We start from the raw sequence: 26,195 nt of genomic DNA on the forward strand, positions 1-26,195 counted from the left end.
GGGAAAAAATGGCGGACTGCGTTGTTTGACGACCCCCGTGAAATGGTCGTTCAACCACAAATGGGGTCCCGACCCACAGGTTGAGAACCACTGGGCTAGAGCTAATAAGACTTAAGGTCAAATCCCTGGTCATGAATATGGGTTATATTTATGAGCCTCATTATGCCCCATCTACTCAGTCTACATTACAAAGCTGGGAGAGTGATAAAATAGAGAAGAAAATCCCTCAAAGCTCCTTGAGGGAAAGATAAAATGACAAATATACCAAAGGCTTGAATTTTATTTTTTTTACTGTTGCTTCATATGCAGGTGCCAATATTGCCACAGGAGAAGAAGTAGCCATTAAATTGGAATGTGTGAAAACCAAGCACCCACAGCTCCACATTGAAAGCAAGTTTTACAAGATGATGCAAGGTGGAGGTAAGTTCATAGGCTTCAGAGCCTGATGTTTATTTTTCAGTATTTCACAAAAGCTTTGGAAAGATGTAAAGAGATTTGTGAATGAATGAATGAATGATGTGTGTGCATATCTCCTCCTTGCCAATGTCCTCTTCTCATCTTTTTTAGTGGGCATTCCTTCCATTAAGTGGTGCGGGGCAGAGGGTGACTATAATGTGATGGTGATGGAACTTCTGGGACCCAGCCTAGAAGACCTTTTTAACTTCTGCTCCCGCAAGTTCAGTCTCAAGACTGTTCTGCTTCTGGCAGATCAGATGGTAAGTTCTTATTTGGTTATTGTGCTCTTCCTGATTCCCTTTCACAACAATTGCTTGGGGCACTCAGATGAAGCTAGAGCACTCAGCTTCAGATGAAGCTGGGGCACCCGGATGAAGCTGAAAAACATTGGCACGTCTCTATTATCTCTCTAGCTGTTGTAGAAGGCAAAAGGTAGGAGCAGTGCTGTGCTGTAGACTAGCTAGCAGCTGGGACATCTTGCCAAAGTTGAGGACGTGTGTTAACTTTAAAGAATTTTCCATATTCTTTTCACTATTCCATTGAAACTTTCTGTCTTTTCGATCCCAGCCTAAGACTAAAATTCCACTTTCACCTGTGTGGGTAGATAGGGCTTCACTTTTGTATTGAACTGCGGCAGGTATTGAGATCCCCTGATTTCTTGTTTGAGGTTACAGTGGGTCTTCCAGTTAATGAGATTACAATGTATGTCTTACTATAAAATTATTGGCACTCTCTTCCTCTCTTTTCTCTCACCTTTCCTCCATTCTTCCCAATCCATTTCCAGATCAGCCGTATTGAGTACATTCATTCCAAGAATTTTATCCACCGAGATGTGAAACCGGACAATTTCCTTATGGGACTTGGCAAAAAAGGCAACCTAGTGTACATCATTGATTTTGGTCTGGCCAAGAAGTATCGAGATGCCCGTACCCACCAGCACATTCCCTATCGGGAAAACAAAAACCTAACTGGCACAGCCCGTTATGCCTCTATCAACACTCACCTGGGGATTGGTAAGTATTTTATGTTCCCACATTGTTGAAAATCCAATACGGTGGTGGGAGATCAATTAAATCAAAATTTGTATCATTATATTGGTTATAATTTTGGTGGGTGGGATATACTATTTACCAATTTAATGGAAGCATTGTTCCTTTAATCTTGAGGTATTTTGTTCGTATTGCATGATATTTTGCCCTACAACAGTGCAAAATGATCGCATTATCTTTCAGATTAGGAATGCATGAAGAAATTGATTAAATGTTCTGTAGAAATTGTAAAGAAGAGACAACTTGAGAAACTTAAGTCTTAGGTTTCCTTCAGGTTGTATTTCTGAGACAGAATTTATATAGCAAGTTGAGCCTTATAAACATATAAGGCTTATAAACCTTATATGTTTTCCTTATAAACATATGAGGAATGGTTGCTGGAATTGGATATGTCTAGTTTAATGAAGAGAAGGACTAATCTCAGAGGTTGCCACAAAGAACAGGGAGTCAAGCTATTTTCTAAAGCGCCTGAAGGCAGGACAAGAAGCAACGGATGGAAACTAATCAAGGAGAGAAGCAACCTAGAACTAAGGAGAAACTTCCTGACAGTTAGAACAATTAACCAGTGGAACAACCTGCCTTCAGAAGCGGTGAACGCTCCAACACTGGAAGTTTTTAAGAAGAGAGTGAAATGGTATAGGTCAGGGGTGTCAAACTGCCGGCCCGTGGGCTGGATGTGTCACGCTAGAACTGCGCCCATCCCATTGCTGGCAATGGGGAAAAAGTTGTGATACGTCACATGACGTCACGGGTTTGACACACGTGGTATAGGCTTTCCTTCCTGAGCAGGGGGTTGGACTAGAAGACCTCCAAGGTCCCTTCTAATTCTATAATGATGATGATGATGCCAAAATGCAGCTTGTTGGTTTGTAATGTGTTATAGGTAGTCCTAAACGTATGACCACAATTGAGCCCAAAATTTAAGCTAAGCAAGATAGTTAAGTACATTTTGCCCCATTTTATGACCTTTCCTGCTGAAGTGATTAAATGAATCACTGCAGTTGTTAAGTTAGTAACATGATTGTTAAGTGACTCTGGCTTCCCCGTTGAATTTATTGGTTTATTTGTTTATATCCTACCTTTATTTTGCAAATAACTTAAGGTGGCTAATTTATCCAACAGACCTTCCTCCTCCTCTTTCCCCCCTCCCTCACAACAACCCTGTGAGGTGGGTTGGGCTGAGAAGTATGAGTGGCCCAAAGTCATCCAGCTGAATTTCATGACAAAGGCAGGACTTGAACTTATAGTCTCCGGCTTTCTAGCGTAGTTCCTTAACCCCTGACCAAACTTCCTTTGTCAAAAGGTAATCCCAGCACATTGCAACTGTCATAAATACCTGCCAGTTGCCAAGCATCTGAATTTTGGTCACATGACCATAGGGATGCTGCAACCGTCATAAGTGTGAAAAGTCATCATTGGTCACTTTTTTCAGTGCCATTGTGACTTTGAGTAGTCACTAAACAAATGGTTATAAATAGAAGGCTACTTGTATGTGAACCCAGCCACTGTATAATAAAGCTTGGTTTATTTCTAAATTATGCAGGCCAAGTAATTGTGGTCTGTTAAACCATTAAACAAACCATTATTTAGCAAAATACATAAACCTAACCTAAATTTAATTGATTTCGATTTCCCAGACTTAATGTATACTTTTGTGATTCAGTTCTCAATTGCAGTATAGTTTTTGGCTCAGGATCGATGGATTTAGTGAACTACTACAGTTATAAGATGGAGCCAGTTTATATATAAGTACATTAGAAACTGACATCATGTTTCACGGCTGATTATCCCTAGTAACTTGAATAAAAATTTTAAAAAGTGAATTAATTGGAAGCACTGATAAAATTCAACATGTTGGAATTCTGACTCAAATGGATTAAAGCAGACATGTCAAACTCGCGACGTCACGTGACATCGCGCTATGTATTGGAATTTTTTTCTCATTCCCAGCAATAGGGTGGGTGCAGTTTTGCGATGATGCGTCCGGCCCGCGGGCCGGCAGTTTGACACCCCTGGATTAGAGCATTATATCACAAATCATAAATTGTTTGAATATGATGCCCTCCATTAATCACATTTTGCATTAGCACATTTTTTGCTTTTACAGAGATGTAAATGTGTATCACCAGTTTTAAAAAAATCTTTAAATTGGAACATGTATTTTATTATTAAATTTCTAGACTGCCTATGTCACTAAATGCCATGAAATAATTGTTTAAAAGAATTATCTATAGGAAGTCCTTGCTGAATTCCCACTGCAAGTAAAAATAGTTAGAAAACAAATATAAATTCAAAAATATGGATAAGATTTAGTGAGGATGTAACAGATATATAAGTTGTAAGATTGTTAAACAGCTAAAGGTTGTTTAAATAGATTGACTTTCCCATTTTAGAAAGATAGATTTGTTGTGATACAAATTTGCTATTTGAAACATTTCAGAATGCCTTTTTAATGCCTTTTAAAGAAGGCGACAGTTTATTTATAACTGTATTGAATTGGCTACTATTTGGGAATTAAATGTGGCTGTGGCTGGTTGTTCATTGGCTTGTCCTTTATTGTAAACACGTTTTCACCAACACCAGTTATTCAGGGACTCATTAAAGTTTCTGGTTAAAGTTTTAATTGAACATGCTGGCAAATCAAAGGATTTTTTCATTCCCATCCTACCAGTGTAGTCTTAATGTTCAAAAATGAGCCAGCATGTTTTATACTCTTACTGAGTTGTCCTAATGAAAATTAAAAAGCTAAAGAATGTAGAGAAGACTATAAAGTACAACAGTGCCTATTCAAGGAAAAGATTGGGTGTTCGGACTCTTTAATTTTAGGAGAGAAGAGAGACTTATAGAATCATTATTTGGGTTAGTCGATTCTATTCCAGAGCTCTGAAATTCAGGTCCCTTTGTGAACTGGATTGTAAAAAGGGATCTAAACAATGAATCCAACACCGATAATCATATATTATTCGAACATGTGAATATGTATTTAGATATTTTAGGATTCATTGCTTGAATTGATATTTTTAAAGCATTGGGCAAATGTGTGAATGTTTCAATGGCAATTATTTTAAAAAGCTGAAAACCTCTAGGTTCAGATACAATATGCCTGCAACAACTAAATATATTTTCTTTGCTTGCTAGCTTATCATAAAACTTAGCTCTCCATTAGGAGGTGAAGGGGACTGAATTGATTTATGCTATGATGCTGCAAGGCAATTTCTGGATCTAGTGAAAATTGTAGGCAGGTTCCAAATCACTTTTTCTTGATTGTTACCTCTGCCACATCACATCACTACAGAATGTGAAGTGGCGAGACAGTATGCTATTAGAGTTCCTGTCCTGACTGATTAAATGTCAGATTTTAACCAACCTCATGCACCGTGAAATATAGGACTGTAGATTGAGAGCCAGTTTGGTCTAGTGGTCAAGGCACCAGGCTAGAAACTGGGAGATCATGACTTCTAGCCCTGCCTTAGGCATGAAAGCTACTTGGATGACTTTGGGCCAGTCACTTTCTCTGAGCCCAATGCACCTCAAAGAGCTTTTGTTGTGGGGAAGGGGCGTTTCAGAAATGTGAAAAGAACTACATAACTAAAAATAGGAGGGGGAAAGAAGCATTAGGTATGTTTACCCCTTTAAGTTATTTCTAAAAATAATAAACATGGGATAAAAATAAATAAAATTGTTGCTTGCATTGGCCACTGGCATGATCAAAGAAGGAACCATTATGGCTTCAAAAGCATGCAAAACAGATCCCACATTCCACAAACAGACATGATGTGGCTTTGCTTTTTGGGAGTTTGGATACGGAAATAGTTTTTGCAGCTGCAGAGAAACTTAAAGTTGACAGAATGTCTGCACTTGACTGTGTTGAAACTGATAAAAGAGATGTTGCTACTTGGAAAATTGGGGGGGGGAGTGTTGTAAACATTATCCACGTCACACATAGATCAGGGGATGGAGAGACAGTGTTCCACATGCTCTGCATTTTGAACATTGCCTAGAAATACTGGGTCGCACTTCCCTCACAAGTTTCTGTTTTTAGCGGGCTAGAAGTGTGAGAGATAGCTTCACTGTCTCTATCTCAAATAATTATACTTTTAATAATTGATTTAATCCAGGACACACTTTCATTTGCCTGGAAAGTTCTGATCAGCAGGAATGACTAGATCAGGGGTGTCAAACTGCCGGCCCACGGACCGGATGCATCACGTGGAAGCCACACCCACCCCATTGCTGGCAATGGCAAACCGGCCCGATACGTTGCGTGACGTCACATGACGTCATGGGTTTGACATGCCTGGACTAGATGCTAGATTTTTCTCTGCATTTTTAATTATCTAACTGAATGGTATGAAAGGTTCACCCCAGTCCAATATTTGTGATAACATTTAGTCTGATTTTGCTTATTGCCTGATTTCACAAATAAAAGCTGGTTTGGTCTAGTAGTTAAGGCACCAGGCTAGAAACTGGGAGACTGTGAGTTCTAGTGCCATCTTAGGCATGAAAGCCAGCTGGGTGACTTTGGACAAGTCACTCTTGGACCAATTTACTTCACAGGATGGTTGTTGTGAAAAAAAAAATAGGAGGGAATATCGGATATGTATGCTACTCTGAGTTATTTATAAAAATAATAAAGATGGGATACGAATAAATATGATAGCTTAATACCTTTTGAGAGAGAGAGTTATTAGAATTGAGATGGGTGCGTTGATTGAGATCTGCAGTGCACATTGTTCGGCTTGACTTGGTGATTTTCCAACTTTGAAAAAATCCTTTCCCAAGGATCTGCTTCCTCAAAAAGTTTCTTGGGTTAAAAGGTGGCTGTTCTAGGGGATCTTTAGGGATCATTTGCAATCAGTGGCCCATATATAATGTCAAACTTTAGCTAGTATTCTCAATATTTGAACTGTACATTAGGTTATCAGATTTATTAATTCATTTTAATACTGATTTTGTATTTTGTTTTAAATTGTAAATTCTGTAAGCCATCTAGGTTTCAAGGGATAGATGAAGCACATTAATAAATTTACAATGTCAATTTTTACAGCTATTTACTTATCCACAGCTCCAAGTGGCTAAGAAGTGTTTTAAAAAGTATAAGACTTACAGTAAAACTGATTTCAACAGCCGTACTTGGTGGAAACATATCGTTGCATTTAAAGAGCCCCAGATTAGGGACATTTGGGTCTAGGAAAGATGGAAATTGCTTTTGACACCTATTGGGAGTTTTAGTTATAGAAGGTGAAGTTAATGTTCTCATCCTCCTTTCTGGATCCTTAAGGAAACACCAGCCTTGGGTCTTCATGGAAAACTTTTAAGCTAGAAAGATGAACATGAGAAATATCATAATTAATGTGTGGTTCTTTTTTCTGTGATTAAACTGACATAGTGTGCTAAGTTATATTTGGTTTATTTGGTTTTGGATTAGCATGTTTATAAACCTAGTCACTGTGACTTGTTGGTGCTATAATTAAAACAAACTGTGACTTAGCAAGATTTGTGAGCCTAATCCTATTTTTTGACAAAGATGGCCACCAATAGAAGTGCAAAATGTCTCAAGCTTGAAAAATTCAATCTTTTCAAAAGTATCCCAAATTTAAAACAACTTCATTTCAATCCTTCATTTCAATTTTACTATTGGAACATCCTAAAGGAAAATTGTCTTGAGACTTTTGGGGAAGACAGGTCCTCACAGACTAATGGGAAATCTTGCAAGAAGTGAAGGCATTAACTATAATGCTTAACAAAAAAAAAAAAATTTGAAGACTGAAATTCTAGAGTTCTTCAAAAATGCCACATTCTGCTCTTCTTAAATGTGGGGTAAATTTTAAGTAAATATGCATGGTTTTTCACTCCTTTGGATTGCCCTTTTGCTTTTGTCCAGTTGCTTTAAAATAAGATTTAGGAGAGGAGAAGGATAGACTGCAATTTTATGTATTTATCTCTGCTTTTCTGAACTGTGCATTAAAAAAACCCTTTATTTCAAGTCCTAGAACAAGTTTAAGGTCTGGAAGAGAGTTGGGGAGTGATTATAATCAAATGTGCTGGAATAGAAGAGGAGAATTAGAGCACAAAGTTGGGAGGGGAATTTCAGCCAGAGACTTTAGAATTGGGAGGAGCAGTGTGAAAAGGCATCTCTTGAATCATACATTCCAGTCAATTTTCAGATGCTCACAAGATGACTTCCTACATATCCTGCCCCTTCCTACATATCAGCTCAAGATATTTGAAATGCACACTCCGAGGTGCTCAGAAGAAGGGCCTATAACAGGCTTGTCTGTCTTTTAGAGGATAAAAATATGCTAGTGATTTCTCCACTCCTGCTTTTCAGTACATTTGTTCAGTGTTGAGTTGTATAGTAGAGGGCTAGATCTTTCGAGTCCTGCTGATCATTTTTTTCCAGGACCCATAAAGGACTTCATGCTGAAATAAATCACTATCCATGTGAATGTTTCATACACATTGAATGTGAGAGCTAGAGAAAGAAATGTAAAATGCAGTAAGGCTCAGTTTTAGCAGTTGTGGATTCAATCTCTTAGTTGTAGCCATGCAAATGTTTGCATGGTCCCCTTTATGTTTGTACATTGTATTGTTATTAACAATAGCTTACATACATGACAAAGAGATCCACAGTGATAAGACCAGAGCTGAGCTGTTCCTTCTGCCAGTCTGCAGTGAAGACACACACACACACACACACACACACATCATGTCCAAGAGCCAGTTGGGTCAATACAAGATGTCCAGGGGCACGGTCAAAACAACAGACAAGGAGAACTTGAGGATTAGAATCCATTACATGGCAAGAAAATATTGAGCTTGTAGGAAGCGCAATATGTGGTTTATTTACCTGAACTAGTAAAAAGTGGGCATAATAGCCACAGAAATAAAACTAAGTGTCACAGCAGAGTCGTACCTTCAAATGCAAATTACTTTTTTTTGTAGCCTGATTTAAGCTAGGGAAAACAGAGGCAAAAGGTGGGTGCAAAAACTGTAGATAAGATACTTCGCTCACTGCTGTTCTTTGGAAATAAATCATCATCCAATCTTTTGATGGCAACTTATGCTGGAAGACAGCTATCTGTTTGTGTCAGATTTCATTGTCTCATACATTCAGACCAAGGCAAGAAAAAAATATCAAAGAGCTGGGTGCTTTCACAGCATAAGAAGATGGCAGGTATGAAGGAGAAAACTAAAAGGATAAGGATGGCAGTCCTGTGTTTTATTCCTATTAATGCGGTAAAATGGCTTCCAGCATTGAGGGAAGCAATGAAAAATGAGTTCTTGGTTGGCTTTGTATCCATTTTGTTATGAAGCTGTGACAAAGCTGTGTGAATATTCATAAATCCTTCAGGAAATCTTGTGGTTTTTATTTTTATTTTTTGCCTTTTAAACAAGGAGTCTGCAATTTTGCTCTGTGCTCTATGAAATTGTTTTCACAGAGCAGAATCAACAGATTGTTAAATACATTGATTAAACTGAAATAACCTTGTGACTGAATTGTGCTGCAATTGATGCATTAGTTTCTTTTAATATACCACAGGGACCTTGCTTTTTGTAACAGTGCAGTGCCAAATAGATAATGGCAGAGAATTTAAAATGCAGATCTGCCTGAAATATATGTTAGAGGTGGGGAGAGACTTCAAAGTCCAAAGGGACAGGCAAATAAAGAAAGGTTAATCTTTTGCCCCATTAGTGTGCGCTTAACTAATTTGGATTTTCCATATGGATGTGAAAACTGTGATGCTTTAACTCTTTGTTTTTCCTGAATTTTGATTTATACAAAGATATGTACATTAAAAGAAAAATGTACATTAAAATGCATATACATGGAACATTTTAAACAAATCTACTTTATCTTTGGGGAAAAGGCAGGCTTTTTCTATAGGGGTCCCTGCTCTATGGAACATCCTCCCTTTGGAGATCCCTGTTAGCCTTTGCAAGGGCCTAAAAACCTGACTTCGTTCCTCAGCCTGGGGCACTGGATGTGCCAAGAACCCCATTTCCTGGCAATATTGCTTCTGTATTTCTTGATCAAATATCCTTCTCTTATATATGTTGAATTTTGAATGTTTTTAATGTTACTTACTGGTTTTCCAGTTTTTATTGTTTTTAGATGTTTAAGCACAATATATTTTCTGAATTGTAAGCCTTCCAGAATCATTGACTGAGATGGGTGATCACAGAAATTGAATGAACAAAAGAATGAACGGATGGAGGGATGGATGAATAAATAAAACTGCATTCAGAAATGTATATATCAGCAGGCAAAGGTGGGGGTGGAAAAAACATGCAGATGTGCCCCTTCTCTTAAAATGGATTGCCAATATCCTACCTTAATATAGATATGATAGAGTTGGTTCTAAAAAAAAAAACACTGTTTGTCTTAGCATATCTGATAGATGTGACATTTTTATTCTGTTTGTTAAGTAGGATTCAGGAAGGTATTCAATTAAATATGGAATAAAATATAAAACATGGCTCTCCCTCTGGAATTTTGCATGAGACAATGTTTGGGCCCTCTTTTCTGTTTCTAAAATAGATAGCTTGAGAGATCTATTTGATATTAAGGTTAAATAGGAGTTCAGAGTTAAACACACAAAGATGCTCACATCCCACTTGTCTGCAACTCCTTAATACAGCTGTGTGTTTTCTTGGGATAGTCTTAGGAAAAGGCATGTTTAATTTTAGGAATTGCAAAGTGGTCCTTGTGTGAGCCTCTTTGTGCTTAGAAGCATTTTTAAGCAATGCCTATCCCTCCTAGATAGCCCGTGCCATTGCTTTGTAGCATCTTGTGTCATCGTAGAGTCAAATTAGAATAGTGGCTTTGGGCAATACATGTACAAGTAGTCCTTAACTTAGAACCATTCTTTTAGTGATCATTCGAAATTACAACGGCACTGAAAAAAGTGACATGACTGTTTTTCAGACTTACAACCGTTGCAGCATACCCATGGTAATGTGATCAGAATTTGGGCGCTAGGCAGCTGGCATGTATTTATGACAGTTGCACTGTCCTGGGGTCATGTGATCATCATTTGTAATCATCCGGTTTCCAACAAGCAAAGTCAATTGGGAAAGTTGGATTCACTTAACAACTGGCAAAAAGATTGTAAAATGGGACAAAAGTCACCTAACAACTGCCTTGCTTAGCAGTGGAAAGTTTGGGGTTAATTATAAGTCAAGGACTAACATTTATATCGGGAACTTCTTCTGGGAGTTTAGAATGATGTGCTGGTTCTTTCTCCCTATTCCAATTTGCCCTTGCAGCAACTTTTAAAAGATAAACGAGCCTGAGGATAACTGACCCAACATTACCCAGAGGGTATATCCTGGACTAGAATATCCTAGTACCTCATTCAGCACTGATGCAAAGATACTATTACAGTGTCCTCGATTGACTAATTTAAAAACTTATTAGGGTTGTGGACTTTAAAACATAGGATAGGAACAAAACTGGATAAAATATATTTTGAATCCTGCTCTGAAGTCTCATTAAGTAGATTTTTTTTTAGCATACAGTGTGGGTTAAAAAAAATCATACATTTGTACAAATCTCCATTTTTTGCAGATTGGGGGAATATGATCATTAATGAAAACAATCTCATAGTTTTAAAGAACATTTAATAGTTTGATTAAAGATATTTCCCTGGATATTGGAGAGAATCTGAATTTAAAATGGAAAGTAAAAATATAGGACCAAATTTAAATATTTGTATTGTGCAGTCTGGCTCTGAAATCATTAGGGTACAACAATAGGGTGTATAATAAGAAATTAAAAGAGCCTATGCTCTTTGAAATGATATATACAAAGTTCTATTTTTTAATGTTAGAGAATTCTGGATTTTTAACATTTGTTTATATCATTAATTTAGTTTCTGTTGTAGAGAAGCAAACACTTGACATTATCAAACTGTAGGAGTTTTGCTAGATGTAGCACATATATTTTTGATATTTAATTATAATGATTTAATTATTTTTCTGGGTTTTTTTATGGACACTGTGCTATTAAGGGATATTTCTGCATCTATGCCTTTTCTGCCCTTGTATGAAATTGTACAACTTCAGAGCCTTCCCCATAATTTCTTTCAGTTTTTCAGTTTTTAAGAAGAAATGAACACCTAACATGCATTTTAAATGCAAGCATAAATAAATGCCTGGATTCCTGGCAGGTTTGACCAAATAGCAGATTATGTAGCTTTCAGTTTGTCTTTTTCTCTTTTCCCTAGTGTTGTTTTGAGCTGTTGCAAGATGAGAATAATTTTCCTTTGTTTTGAGTTGTTGCTGGAACATCTCTAGCTATGCCTGTATTTGCATCTGTTTTTTTCCAGAACAAAGTCGCCGTGATGATTTGGAGAGCTTGGGCTATGTACTGATGTACTTCAATCTTGGCTCATTGCCTTGGCAAGGCCTAAAAGCTGCCACAAAACGACAGAAATACGAGCGCATCAGTGAAAAGAAGATGTCAACACCCATTGAAGTGCTCTGCAAAGGCTATCCTTGTAAGATTTCCCTGAACTTATTTTCAAGTTCTAGGTTCTTCTTAGTGGTATAGGCATAAGCACGCCCAATTTTACAATCCTAATCTAGTTTTTTGTCACCTATCTTATCAACTTAATGGAAGGTCTTTATTCTGTTTGCAAAATATTGGACAGCACTACAAGTTTTCCTGTGAATCTTATCTTTAGTAGCCATTTAATAGCAGTTTAATTCAAAAATAATTATGGAGGTACCCGTGAGTGAGGAAAGGTTGCACTGAGTCTCAGATTTTTGGAGTAAAAACCATAGAGGTTAATAGCTGTTAGAAAGCGGTATGCAGGTTATATGTAATTTGTATGAATCTAGAAGGGAAAGCTGCACATTTAGATGGTTCCATAAGTGAACTGGAGGAAAAAGATGAAAATAGTACCAAGGATAAGGGTGAATAAATAATATGTTTACTTGAGCAGGGTGAGTGCAGAATTAGGTTCAGTTTTGGAAAAGATCCAGAGAACCATGGCCAAAATAGCTAAACCCTCTTCTAGTGACGAGGCAAAGGGGAACTCCAGAGAGGATTTTAATAGCTAGAATAGATTAATCCTGTCTCCAACATATCCAGTTTAATTTTAATTTTAAAAAAATCAACAAGGATGAATTTTCATCTTTTGGGCCTTTAGCCTGGTGTCTGCAAACCTCAGTGTGCCATTGGGTAGCTGCTGTCTTGATGTTTGCTTGCCATTTTTTCTATGTTTGTAACTAAAAAAAGTTAAATGGGAAGATATCTTGTTACAAAGCTGGCACAATTGAGAACTGCAAATATTTCCAAGAATATTTCAATAGTCTGTGTATATACCAGAGGTTTTTCTGAAACCCTTGATATATGTAAACTGATATATACCAGATTTTTTTCTAACAGAAAAAATTGTAGGGATTTGTAGCTCAGTTTGGGATCTGCTTGTTTATGAAAAAGGCAAATGATTTGGAGATGGTTAGAAAGGGTAATTGAGAGCAAGTCTCCCTGGTTTGTCTTTTAATATGAGCAGTGGTGGCGCATTGGTTAGAATGCAGTATCGTGCCCGCTGCCAGCAGTTTGATTCTCACCGGCTCAAGGTTGACTCAGCCTTCCATCCTTCGGAGGTCGGTAAAATGAGGACCCAGATTGTTGGGGACAATATGCTGACTCTGTAAACCACTTAGAGGGGGCTGTAAAGCACTATGAAGCACTGTATAAGTCTAAATGCTATTGTTAAGGGCTATTAATGGTTATTGTGTGAATGGCCACATCCATCATGGCAGTCATTTTGAGGAACGTTCATAGTGGGCTTTCAGAATTCCAAATTTTTCCCCTGTCTCCAAATGTTTGGAGGCTCCTGTTTTATCTAGATGACTAGGATGACCCACTTCACTTCTCAAGATTAATGTGTGCATTGCAGACAGAAGGCTTTCACTACTCTCTCAACTGGACTAGTGCTATTGGGAGCTATAGCATGAAACTATATATATAGGTGGGGTGGGGGTGGTGGAATAACAGCGCCAGAGAGGAGTAAAATTGTTCCTGCTAATTATTCCTTGTTGCTGTCTCTCATTTCTCCCCCAGCTGAGTTCTCTACATACCTCAACTTTTGCCGTTCACTGCGGTTTGATGACAAACCAGATTACTCTTATCTGAGGCAGCTGTTCCGCAATCTCTTCCACCGCCAGGGTTTCTCCTATGACTATGTATTTGACTGGAATATGCTCAAATTTGTGAGTAACCCTAATTTTTAAAGGGGGTTTGTTGGTATAGTAGAATTATTTGCATACCAGGGAGCTGCAGATAGATGGGGAGGGGCTAAAGGCTAAGGATGCCTATGAAGCCTTTCTCTCTTTAATGTGGGATTAGGTTTTTGCATCCCTGTGGCGCAAATTTGCCACTATTTTCAACCTGGTTCCCTCCAATGTGTTGGACTTTGGTTCCTGTAATATACAACTAGCAGGAGGTAGTTGGTGGTTGGGATGAAATCCTGTATTTATGGGGTTCTAAATTGAGAAGATTTTTTTGTGAAATAAGTTTTTCAATGTGCTGGTTATAGTGGCTTTTTTAGTGCTTGCCTAAAAAGTAGCATCAAGACCTCAGTGCATAACAATGCTAAAGGCAGCCCAAGACAGATCCAGGTCCTGTATACAGTGGGGCAAAAAAGTATTTAGTCAGCCACCAATTGTGCAAGTTCTCCCACTTAAAAAGATGAGAGAGGTCTGTAGTTGGGAGACAAAATGAGAAAACAAATCCAGACAATCACATTGTCTGATTTGGAAAGAATTTATTTGCAAATTATGGTGGAAAATAAGTATGTGGTCATCTACAAACAAGCAAGATTTTTGGCTCTCACACACCTGTAACTTCTTCTTTAAGAGGCTCCTCTGTCCTCCACTCATTACCTATATTAATGGCACCTGTTTGAATGTTATCAGTATAAAAGACACCTGTTCACAACCTCAAACAGTCACACTCCAAACTCCACTATGGTGAAGACCAAAGAGCTGTCGAAGGACACCAGAAACAAAATTGTAGACCTGCACCAGGCTGAGAAGACTGAATCTGCAATAGGCAAGCAGCTTGGTGTGAAGAAATCAACTGGGAGCAATAATTAGAAAATGGAAGACATACAAGACCCCTGATAATCTCTCTCGATCTGGGGCTCCACGAAAGATCTCACCCCGTGGGGTCAACATGATCACAAGAACGGTGAGGAAAAATCCCAGAACCACATGGGGGGACCTAATGAATGACCTACAGAGAGCTGGGACCAGCATAACAAAGGCAACCATCAGTAACACACTACGCTGCCAGGGACTCAGATCCTGCAGTGCCAGACGTATCCCCCTGCTTAAGCCAGTACATGTCCGGGCCCGTCTGAAGTTTGCTAGAGAGCATTTGGATGATCCAGAAGAGGATTGGGAGAATGTCATATGGGCAGATGAAACCAAAATAGAACTGTTTGGTAGAAACACAACTCGTCGTGTTTGGAGCAGAGAGAATGCTGAGTTGCATCCAAAGAACACCATACCTACTGTGAAGCATGGGGGTGGCAACATCATGCTTTGGGGCTGTTTCTCTGCAAAGGGACCAAGACGACTGATCCATGTACAGGAAAGAATGAATGGGGCCATGTATCGTGAGATTTTGAGTGCAAACCTCCTTCCATCAGCAAGGGCATTGAAGATGAAACATGCTGGGTCTTTCAGCATGACAATAATCCCAAACACACCGCCCGGGCAACGAAGGAGTGGCTTCGTAAGAAGCATTTCAAGGTCCTGGAGTGGCCTAGCCAGTCTCCAGATCTCAACCCCATAGAAAACCTTTGGAGGGAGTTGAAAGTCCATTTGCCCAGCGACAGTCCCAAAACATCACTGCTCTAGAGGAGATCTGCATGGAGGAGTGGGCCAACATACCAGCAACAGTGTGTGCCAACCTTCTGAAGACTTACAGAAAACGTTTGACCTCTGTCGTTGCCAAGAAAGGATATATAACTAAGTATTGAGATGAACTTTTGATATTGACCACATACTTATTTTCCACCATAATTTGCAAATAAATTCTTTCCAAATCAGACAATGTGATTGTCTGGATTTATTTTCTCATTTTGTCTCTCATAGTTGAGGTCTACCTATGATGACAATTACAGGCCTCTCTCATCTTTTAAGTGGGAGAACTTGCACAATTGGTGGCTGACTAAATACTTTTTTGCCCCACTGTATTTTCTTATTGACCCATAGCAACAAGTCCTGTGGCAAGACAGAAAAGTGGGAAGTGCCCACATTTTACTTATTTCTAAGATAGTTACTACAGTAAAACAAGCTTCATTTTCTATATTTTAAGATGTTAAGTTTCAAAAGTGCATCTGTTCTCCAAGTGCCTTTATGTTTTACCAACACAATAATGGATTCTGATATTTTAGTGAATCTTCAGTTGGAATATTGCTTGCCCAGATTTCCTTTCCCTTAGGACAGCAGAACTGAAAGGATAAATACTGATGTGAAGCAAAAGATGAATGTGTAAACAAAGAGCTTGATGGCTACGGGCTTACACACACATGCTTCTTGTCCCACTCAGAAGTGGAGGAACCTGGGAAAGCTGTGCAAAATAGACGCTGATTCAGTAGGCAGAAATTAGGGAGTTTTGCTTCTCACCCGTTTTCTCAGCAGCTGTTGTAGTTGTTCATGCATGTGCGTAAGGTGATTTATACTTCTCAGCAGTTATTAAAGCATTGTGGGGCATTAAATATTTCAGGGAGCAGCCCGGAATCCTGAGGATATGGACCGGGAGAGGCGAGAACATGAGCGAGAGGAAAGGATGGGGCAGCTCCGGGGTTCTGCTACGCGGGCGCTGCCTCCTGGCCCTCCTGCTGGGGCCACTGCTAACCGCCTCCGCAATGTCGCTGAACCCATGGCCTCCACACCCACTTCCCGCATCCAGCAGTCTGGTGAGTGAACAGAAAATCACACGCAAGCCTTTAGTGCTAGCAGAAGTGTAACCCGCCATGCTGATCTATTGCCCACTTTCGTACTTTCTTTTCATCTCAAATCCTGACTGCTCGATCCTATCTTCTATTTTGGAAAATTTATCACTCTGAAAAATAAGGCTAAAAAAAAATTAAAGGAATCTCTTATTAAAGCCAATAAAGAGTAAATCTATTTCAGTTTCAAAGCTTCAATAGATTAATCCTAATTATGGAATCTATTGAAGAACAAGTCCATTTCCTTTCCAGTATTGGAAGTAGGAGCTCTCTTTCCTTTCAGAGTACAAATCCAACAAATCCACTATCTTAGGGCCCATAGAACATTAGCCTTAGTATGTCATATGTTCCCACCCTTTAACTTTTTCTTCCTTTTTCTTTTCCTCCTTTCTTCTTTCTTCTCTCATCTTTGTTTTCTTTATATAACTGCAAAATTTCAGTGTTATAAATAATAGCAATTACTCCCTTCTTGCCAGGAAACACATCTCCCAGAGCAATTTCACGGGTAGACAGGGAACGCAAGGTCAGCATGAGGTTACACCGAGGAGCCCCCGCCAACATCTCCTCGTCTGACCTCACAGGACGGCAAGAAGTCTCACGGATTTCAGCGTCACAGGTGAGTTTCTTTTGATGATCCTGTTTCACTGAAGGAAAAAATTCTGAAAAAAATGATCAGATCAGGGCAAAATAAGACCAGCAATAAAAGCTTAAGTAGATCTCATCCTAGCCCATTGAACTGATCAGGCAAAGAGGATAAATATTGTTGATATGTAGTACCTCACTTTCCTTTGATTCTGAGAACTATCTAAAGGTAGTCCTTGGTTTATAGCCACTTGTTCAGTGACCCATTGAATTTACAATGTAGTTACGATGGGCCCTTCAATTTCTGGACATCACAGCAGACTTGTTACACTCTGTGCTTCCCCCATCACTCACACATACTCTCCCACCTAGTAGCAGCCATTTCCCTATGTGCCAGCAGGCTTGCAAGTCACCTGAAACTTGCAACTTCCTGCAATGTTCCCTGCTGACTTTGATTGTTGGAAGCTGGCAAGAACTTGCAAGGAGATGCTTGCTCAATAGGAACTTTAGAGATTTCCCTAACAAAGCAATCCAGGAAGTATAAGCCTTCACAGACCATATGAACACTGTGGATTCAAAAATCAAGTGATACCAATACTTGGTAAGATACCAAGGACAACAGGCTGGCATTCCTAGACTGAGGTTCTGACTGGGACCATTGGCAACCTAGAAATAGAGATCTGCAGGAAAGCAATACACAGAGACCAATACCTGCTGTTTGACTCCCACCATCCACTTCAACACAAACTAGGAGTCATCAGGACACTACATCATAGGACAGAAAAAAATCTCTACCACCAGGGTTGCCCAAAAGGAGAAAAACAGGCATCTGGCAATTCTTAAGGCCTGCCTGTATCTAGATTGGGCTTTTATTGAGTCAACATCTGGATCCAACAAAAGAATGGCAGACAAAGCTGAGACTCAAAGTCAACAGAAGAACTTGGTCATTCCTTACACCGCTGGTGTATGGGAGAAGCTAAAACAGATATTTGGAAAACACCACATACCTGTGTTCTTCAAACCCCCCCCCCAACACACTAAGAGAGAGGCTTGTCCACCCTAAAGAGTGGACACCAAAAGATAAGAGTAATGCTGTGTATGCAGTCCAACACAGTGGACTGTTCAAAATTCTACATTAGAGAAACCAAGCCAGCATAGGGAAAGAAACAGCACAGGACCAGAATTGGCAGTACACCTTCAGAAGAAAAATGAACTATTTGAGGACAATAATGTTCACATTTTGGATAGGGAAGATAGATGGTTTGAGAGAGGAGTGAAGGAATCCATTTATGCCAGTGTGGAAAATCCTTCCCTCAGTAGAGATGGAGGCCACAGACACAAACTGTTCTCCACTCTTTCTTATGCTGCTTTTTCATCATTCCCCAGGAAGATTGAGACCACTTCACAGGCTCACCAGGGAGGCTACTCTTAATGACCCAGTTAGGGTAGAGGATATAGCAGTTGGAACATTTACATCTCAATAACTCTCTGCCTACTCACCTAACGAGCCTATGCAGATTAGATGAGAAATGAAATCTCCCTGGAGAACATATATGGGATCCTTCTAACCAACTTGTTCAGACTGAAGAAGGTACTTGGATAAGCAGTGAAATGTTTTGAACCAACAAGGAAAGAAGTCCAGTTGCCATGACTCAACTTGCAAACAACTCTACCTGGATATCTGAGAATCTTCATCGACCTACAGCCCCATGATGTTGCGCTTTGTGACTGCGTTGCTCAGCAGCAGAAATTCTGGTTCCAATTGCCTTTGTACCGTATATGCCGGCGTATAAGGCGACCCGGCGTATAAGACGACCCCTGTCTTTGGCGCCAAGTCGCATTCCTAGAACGTCGTCTTATACGCCGGAAACTACCAGTATTTCCGGCGTATAAGACGACTCGGCGTATAAGACGACACCCGTCTTTGGCGCTGATTTTAATGCTTGCGGAAGTTGCCTTATACGCCGGCATATACGGTAACTCGAGGACTGCCTGAATCGGCGTCATAATCTATTTTTGTGTGGATTTGCTTTTATCATACTTGTCACCTAAGTACGAAAATTAATTTTCCAGTAGATTCAAGAATATCAAAATCATCTTGGTAATATCATTTTAAAAATGCATTCACCCTAAGTTATCCACTTAATACACTGATGAAAATCTTTCTCAGGATGAGGACATACCCCAAAGGTGCTTTTTCAGGAGGCAACTAGACTTTCTTGTTTTTCTTTGAAGACATTTTGCTTCTCATCCAAGAAGCGTCTTCAGCTCTGGCCGCATGGTGGGGAAGAGCTGAAGAAGCTTCTTGGATGAGAAGCAAAACGTCTTCAAAAAAAACCCTCAAGAAAATCCAGTTACCTCGTGGAAAAGCATCTTTGGGACAACCGTGACCTGGATGACTGAGAATCTCCATAGACAGAGGGATACATTTCAGGAGAGGGAATGTGATGGGATCACCTCTTCAGAAAGGAGAGAAAGAAACTAGGGCACTCCCTCTGTACCTTTCCTACGGTCCTCTTCTGCAGCCTATTCAGTTCTTTGTTTATTTGCAGACCAGTGTGCCATTTGATCACCTGGGGAAATGAAGAGTGGATTCCACCAGACCAGTGTTTGCTTAGGTGAGTGTCTGCCTTGGCAGCCTGTTCTGTGATCAAGCAAAAAGTGGCTCATGCAGGATCCACATATTTTCTGCTTAAATCTCAGTGTAATGGAAATGGAAATGGGATAGTCAGGGTGTTGAAAGGCCCAAATGACCCAATCCCATGACAAGAAAACCTGACTTTTTTTTTTTCTGTCCTTGCAATAAGGGACATAATGTTCTACACTTACCTAATAATAATACAGCCAGTTCGTTCAATTAGTGTACATTAGACAGTGTGACATGGTAATTTATTACTATGGAATTGTGCAAGTGTAGTCATACAAGATTTCACAGAAGTGTTGATTCCCCACTGGCAGTGTGAGAGCTAGGAGCAGCAGCTTTCAGTCCTGAGTAGCAGGGTATTGGCATTGTTTCACCAGAGACATTCTTGAAAGGCTGAATCTCAAGAATTATTATGTAACATTTCTTAAAGATGTGTAGTGCAGCATTTATGGTGTTGGACTAGGGATAGGGTTATTAGTTTCACATCTCCATTTGATTATGGCTAATTATAATACTAGGTTGGTCATTGGGGGAAAAAAATACATTATTACTTCAAGTTCCTGAAAGAAAATCAGGTATAGATTCAATAGAATAAAATATTTCTTCTGTTTGTAAGAATTTATATGATAGTGAATGTTTGTCTTGGAGTGTGGAGGGGAGGGCATGATGACCATAGGTCAGTTTTTCCCAACTTCGGCATCATTAATATATGTGGACTTCAATTCCCAGAATTCCCAGGCTAGCCGCTAGGAGAAGTTCATGCATCTTAAAGTTGCTGAGGTTGAGGAAAAAAATACCATGGACTAAGGAGAATTGCTATTGTTTTAATTGCCTGCCAGTTCATTAGAATTAAATGTTCTTTTCTTTAAAAAGCAGATCTAGATCTGTGCTTGAAATCATGGGAGCTGGAAGCACAGCTAGTATACATAAAATAAATACAGTACTTAAGACAATTTTGTGTTTCTCTTATCTCTCCGTGGTTTCAGTTTGGTTCTTAAAAATATCCACTGTGAACTAGTAGAATATTTCTTAAAAGCAAAATAATCAAACATGAAAAGCTCCAGAGATAATTTTGCACACCTTGCAAATAAAACAGTATTGCATAAATTCTGATGTTTGGTTTACAGATATGAGATTCTTTTTCCTGTGTGATTTTCTTCTTCAATAGAGTTTCTAGCCCTTAAAGTTCCAAAGATTGATAGGCATGGGGATTCCTTCATAAAATGTGGTAACTTATTTAGGGCTAAGCTAGTTTATCAGAAGACCTCCAGTGTTTGAATTTCTGAGAAGAAACCATTTTTAACTCTGTTTTTTTCTTTTTCTTTTCTAGTGTCTTCACTGTATTTTTCTTTTAAAAAACAAAACAACAAAAACAAATTAAAAGGAAAAAACAAACAAAAAAAGCCAACCTTTTTTTTTTTGCCAGCAACAAGGAGAGGAGCTGCCCTGTGCTGGCATTCTTGTCTTTCCTGAGATCATCGGCTGTGTTCCCGAACCAAATTGCCTTTGATGAGTCACTCATACAGGAGCCTTGCAAGAACACCTTTGCTGCTGTTGTGCAGCTTCCTCTCCATAGTCCTTGCCCGTCTCCCGCCAGCAGGCCGTGGCCATCATCCAGATCTTTCTGCTCCCCTTTTCGATCTATATGTAATTCACAGAAAGAGAAGCCTTATTCAATATTGTTTTGAAAGTCCAGTTAGTTAAGAAAAGAAGGTTTCCAACATAATTTTAATCACATCTTTGTTCTGTAGTTCTTGGGTGGGGAGAAGGTTGTTTACAGGAAACTAAAAATTCCAGCTCCAAGTTGCTTCAGGAGGTGGTTTAACATTCATTTCAAATTTGGCTGCAGTGGTAAGCTGGCACTGCCTCCAGGGGAGATTCAGTGGACGAAGGCTGTTATTTGTATTCAGGCATTCTCTGTTTGGGATACCACTGCCCCTGTGTGTGCATTCGTGTGGGATGCTGTAGGCATACCAATAAGGTGAACAGGACTGGCACGGCAGCAGTTGTGTGTTAAGGGTGTGGATGTGGGTAGCGATAGCTGCTGTGCAAGGCAGCAACAAATGTGAAGGGTGTAGAAATGTACGCTGCTTCTAGTGCAAGGGATGGCAGTCTCTCTCTCTCTCTCTCACACACACACACACACACACACACACACACACACACACACAGCCGGTTTGCATGTGTTTAGTTTTATTATTTTTATTTTGTTTTTGTTTTTTCCTGCAGGAGTCGGGATGGAGCTGAGGAAAAGGGAGGGGTATGTGAATGATGGGGGCGGGAGGAGAAGCCATGTGATTGCAGAGGTTACTCCTTGTACCATCAATTTTAGAAGGACAAATACATTTTCCCTCCTCAGTAAGAAGATTTCTTCTACCTTTTTGTCTCATTGTTTTTAAATTTTTAGGTTTTATTCAAGAAAACGATCTGTCTTTAGTTCTGCATCACAACCATCATCACCTGTCCTCCAGCCGTTAGCTTGGATTTTTTTTTTTTTTTTTAACGTGGGGCAGTCTGGAATGTTTGGAAGTGGATCGGCCTTGACGTTTTTGGTTTTCTTTTTTTTAATTCTTCTATTTAACACAGGTTTTCCCCCTAATTTATTTACCCTGCTTACTGTGTCTCTCTCTCCTTTTTTTTAATTAAGTAAAAAAAACCTTTTTATTACTTTGTAATTTTAAAACAAAAACAAAAAAAAACAAAAAATTGAACTTTGGGGGGTGGGAATTTTGTACTTTTTTCCTGTGTAAATATTGGACTTTTTTGAGCTTTATTGTGGTTGTTAATTTGAAGTAATAAAGTAGAAAATGATAAAGTGATGGAAGTTTCTGCCTTTTTTTCCTCTTTTCTGCAGTCAGCCTTGTGATGTAGACAAGAAGTATCATTTTGCATGCAACCTCATCCTTTCCAAGTTCCAGGAAAAAGATTGACTAAGAAGAGTGTGTAGATCATTTTCTCATCTAAAAATAAAGCAGATTTAGCTTTCATTTTCTTAATTGATTCTGATACAGTAGCGAAAAGCAAATTGTATATGCTTCAAACTATATAATCTTTGTTTTGGACTCAAACAATACAGATTCTGGAAACTGAAATTTCAGATTATATTGAAGCCAATCTAAATTAACTCAAAATCAATATTTCCAAAAATGCATTAACCAGAGATCCTTTTAGAATTTAAATAATAAAAAAATAAAAATACCACTTGGAATTGTATCATTTTTAAGGTAATAGGATTCCATTGTATGTAATTAAGGAATCCTGCATTAAGTGCTCCCTGTCATCTCTAACCTGTGATGTACTTCCCCAAAATTCTGTTATGTTGCTTAAATTTTTACTTTATAAGATCAAATGGTGATTTAACCTTAATGTAATGTTAAAAGCGAAGTAATGTGAAAGAATGTAGATTTCATCTTGGGAAGGAAGAAGAGAACATTGAAATGTTAAAGGAGAATATATGGTTGTCATGAGAAAATAAAAAGTGTGAGAAAGAAACTCTGAATACAGATAGCAGAGTTGGAAAGGACTTGGAGGTCATGTAGTCCAACCCACTGCTCAAGAAGTAGACCCTATATCATTCTGGACAAATGGTTGTCCAATCTCATCTTGAAAACCTCCAGTGATGCAGCACCCACAACTTCTGGAGGCAAGCCATTGATTGGTCAGTTGAGTGAATCTGCTTCCGAAAGGGGTACATGGTCCTCCAATAAATTGGAGCAAAAGTTTAAAAAGTGCTTAAGAAATTCAGAGGCTGGACTCAAAGGCTCAAAATTTCACAGGTGCATTTGACACCCACCAAAACAGGCTCTCTGACCAGCCATGACCGTTGGCTAGCAGAAATGCCATCTGGTTTCTCTGTTCAGAAGCACCTTAAAGTGAAAGCTTTGCTTTGTAGCGCAATGCTTACTTTCAAATCAATCCCGCTTTGGTTTTATATGATATAAAATGGGGCAGAGAGAAACTCTTGACGGGCTTTCAAGATGTTTTTATCCTATTCTATAACAAAAATATTCTTGGAATTTTTCCTGCTTCTGATTCTTGACCTTGTCTACCCGAAAGACTTTTTAAAAAATACAGGAGAGCCAAATCAACCCACAAATATTTTCCAGCCTAGCATTAACTGAGGCTATTTTAAATAATGTATGTTTGTCTCCCTTGATACTTAATTCCAGTGAACAAAAGCAATTTTTAATTGTTCTATTCATATCACGTATCTGGCAATTTTCATCTGAAGAATCCTAACATACTAACTATACATACTAGTGGTCAAAAGGCTGCCTTGTGTCTGAACATGATGCTGCAGTATCCAGCACAATCTTGTTATTTCCCCTATAGCCCTATATAAATACAGACAAACAACACCCAGCCATGGCAATCAGATCTGGTTAATAGTGATGGTCTTTGCCACTCTCGCTCAATAGTCCACAACAGCTGTCAGAAAGGCACCCTGTTTAGATCATGTTCCCTTCACTGACTTAAACAATAGAGATGGATCTATTTTGTCTGCTTCATATCAGATCTTAAGTGTAGCTTTGTCTTTCACCCTGACTGCCTAATATATGGAAAGCATTGCAGATATAGTAAGGTATAGTAAATAACTCACAAGCTATCACCAGATTCTATCAGTCTATATAGCTTATTTTCTACTGCCTACTGTTTACACGTAATGGTACTGGTAACTCTTCATGGAGCTGCACTTTGCAATCCCCATGTCTTCCACAGTAGCCCACCTAAATTGCAGGAGGGGGGCTCTTTGTGCTCTGTTGGGCTATAATGCTCCCCTTGGCTATCTATATTCTCTGCTTCGGCCTGGATATGTTGTTCCTACACTTGAGAAAGTTGTACCAGATTTCTTTACCCTGCTTAGTTGTTCCCTGCAGATAGCATAGTTGAGATTTTCTAATGTTTTAGTTTGATCTCTTAGTGGAGTCATTGCTGCTTAACAATGGTAGAATCTAGCAAAAAAACACTCCCCTCAATCTTTACCACCACAAAATTGTTTCTATGAATTTAGTGCTACATAGAATCTACAAAGTGTCTTCCTTGAGAAGGGAGACTGGCTTCCAATAGTAAATATTCTGAGTGACATGCTGCTGCAGTTGTTTTTGTCAATGGTAACTGGGTGATTGTGATGGTTGGAACTTAATTGGGCATATGTAGTACCAGAAAAGTATTGTCTCAGTAGGCACTATGTGCTTAGCCATTTTGTGCTACTGTGTAACAGAGTTGATTAATATGCTTATATGTACGCTAAGACACGTATAAAAAATTCACCCATACTAAGACCCATCACTGTGTGAAAGTGAAAGTACAGTGTAATTATTGGCACAGTAGTGAAATAGACAATTGAACCTGATTCAAAATAAAACAATCTAAAAAACTGGAACAGGGATTAGATTATATAAATAATTAAGAGATATTAAATACACATCATTGAATTTTTCAAATATTCTTGCTCAATTGACCTGGAACAGAGCAAAGCATTGATCTCCTTCGTGCATCACATTAAAGTCCAGTCTACTTTATTATTTGTATTAATTATTAATTACTTAGCTATGATTTGAATAAATCTTTGGTTTACTTCATGCTGTACCATGAACAATAATTTATCATCCACAACTGATCCACATAAAATGCAAAACAATCCTCAGTTTCAAGTATAAGAATAATTAACTATTACTTAGAGAGAAAACAGACTTGTTATAGGTACAGATTTCATTGTTGCCAATTTATAGCAAGAGAAGCAATTGTTTTAGTGGCACAGAAGCCAACCTGAATTTGCTACTCTTAGTCAGACGGAGCCTCTGCAGAGAAAGATCAGAACTGGTTGTACTTAACTGGCACAGACAGTCGATGGTCTCCTATTGTAGATTACCAACTGCCGTCATCAGATCAGCTGGTGGAGGCAAGAACTATGCCATGAGGAACAGCAGTGCCTTTATTGCTAGCTCATCTCGTCCAAATTAGGACTTGGAATATGAGTGTACAGGAGGGAGGGAGTTTCCTGGGGCTGGGGTTGCTTTCCAAAATACAGTGTCAATGGCTTTAACAGGAAGGATGAAAAAGCAAGGAAAAATCTATTTCTTATATCGTATTTATAAGAAAATCTGTAGTCTTTTATCCCCTTTTATTCAAAAGTGCTGTATACATAGAAGCATGTGTACATGCACACCTTTTCACTTTATTTACCCAAAAGAAAGCTTAGTAGTTGGCTCCAATAATTTACTTTTAAATAGTTTCTTACTGCTGAGAATAGAAATATAGATAAAACTTTTTTTTTTGGTCTAACTTTTTTTTTTGAAACACATTTTATTGGTTTTTTTAATTCTTAAAACAAAGTACTCAGGACACACTCTGGTGCTGGGGTAATCAAACAACCTAGAACAGTGGTTCTCAACCTGTGGGTCGAGACCCCATTTGGGGTCGAATGACCATTTCACGGGGGTCGCCAAACCACGCTGTCCGCCATTTTTTTCCCTTTTCCCTAGCTGT

General features: G+C 38.9%; 1 protein-coding gene across 1 annotated transcript; it reads left to right on the plus strand.

Annotated features, from left to right (window-relative positions):
- The first annotated feature begins 278 nt into the window (after positions 1 to 278).
- LOC120313050 (casein kinase I-like) lies at positions 279 to 22,525 on the plus strand. Its single transcript, XM_039354552.1, has 9 exons — positions 279 to 420; positions 568 to 716; positions 1,241 to 1,469; positions 11,837 to 12,007; positions 13,582 to 13,730; positions 16,255 to 16,447; positions 16,957 to 17,096; positions 19,615 to 19,680; positions 21,037 to 22,525. The coding sequence occupies exons 1-8, from the start codon at positions 405 to 407 to the stop codon at positions 19,645 to 19,647; spliced, it is 1,080 nt and encodes a 359-aa protein (XP_039210486.1). The 5' UTR covers positions 279 to 404; the 3' UTR covers positions 19,648 to 19,680; positions 21,037 to 22,525.
- Positions 22,526 to 26,195: the final 3,670 nt, after the last annotated feature.

This window comes from Crotalus tigris, unplaced genomic scaffold, assembly GCF_016545835.1.
Source record: "Crotalus tigris isolate CLP2741 ecotype Arizona unplaced genomic scaffold, ASM1654583v1 scf7180000018559.1332295, whole genome shotgun sequence".
NCBI classification, from domain to species: domain Eukaryota; kingdom Metazoa; phylum Chordata; class Lepidosauria; order Squamata; family Viperidae; genus Crotalus; species Crotalus tigris.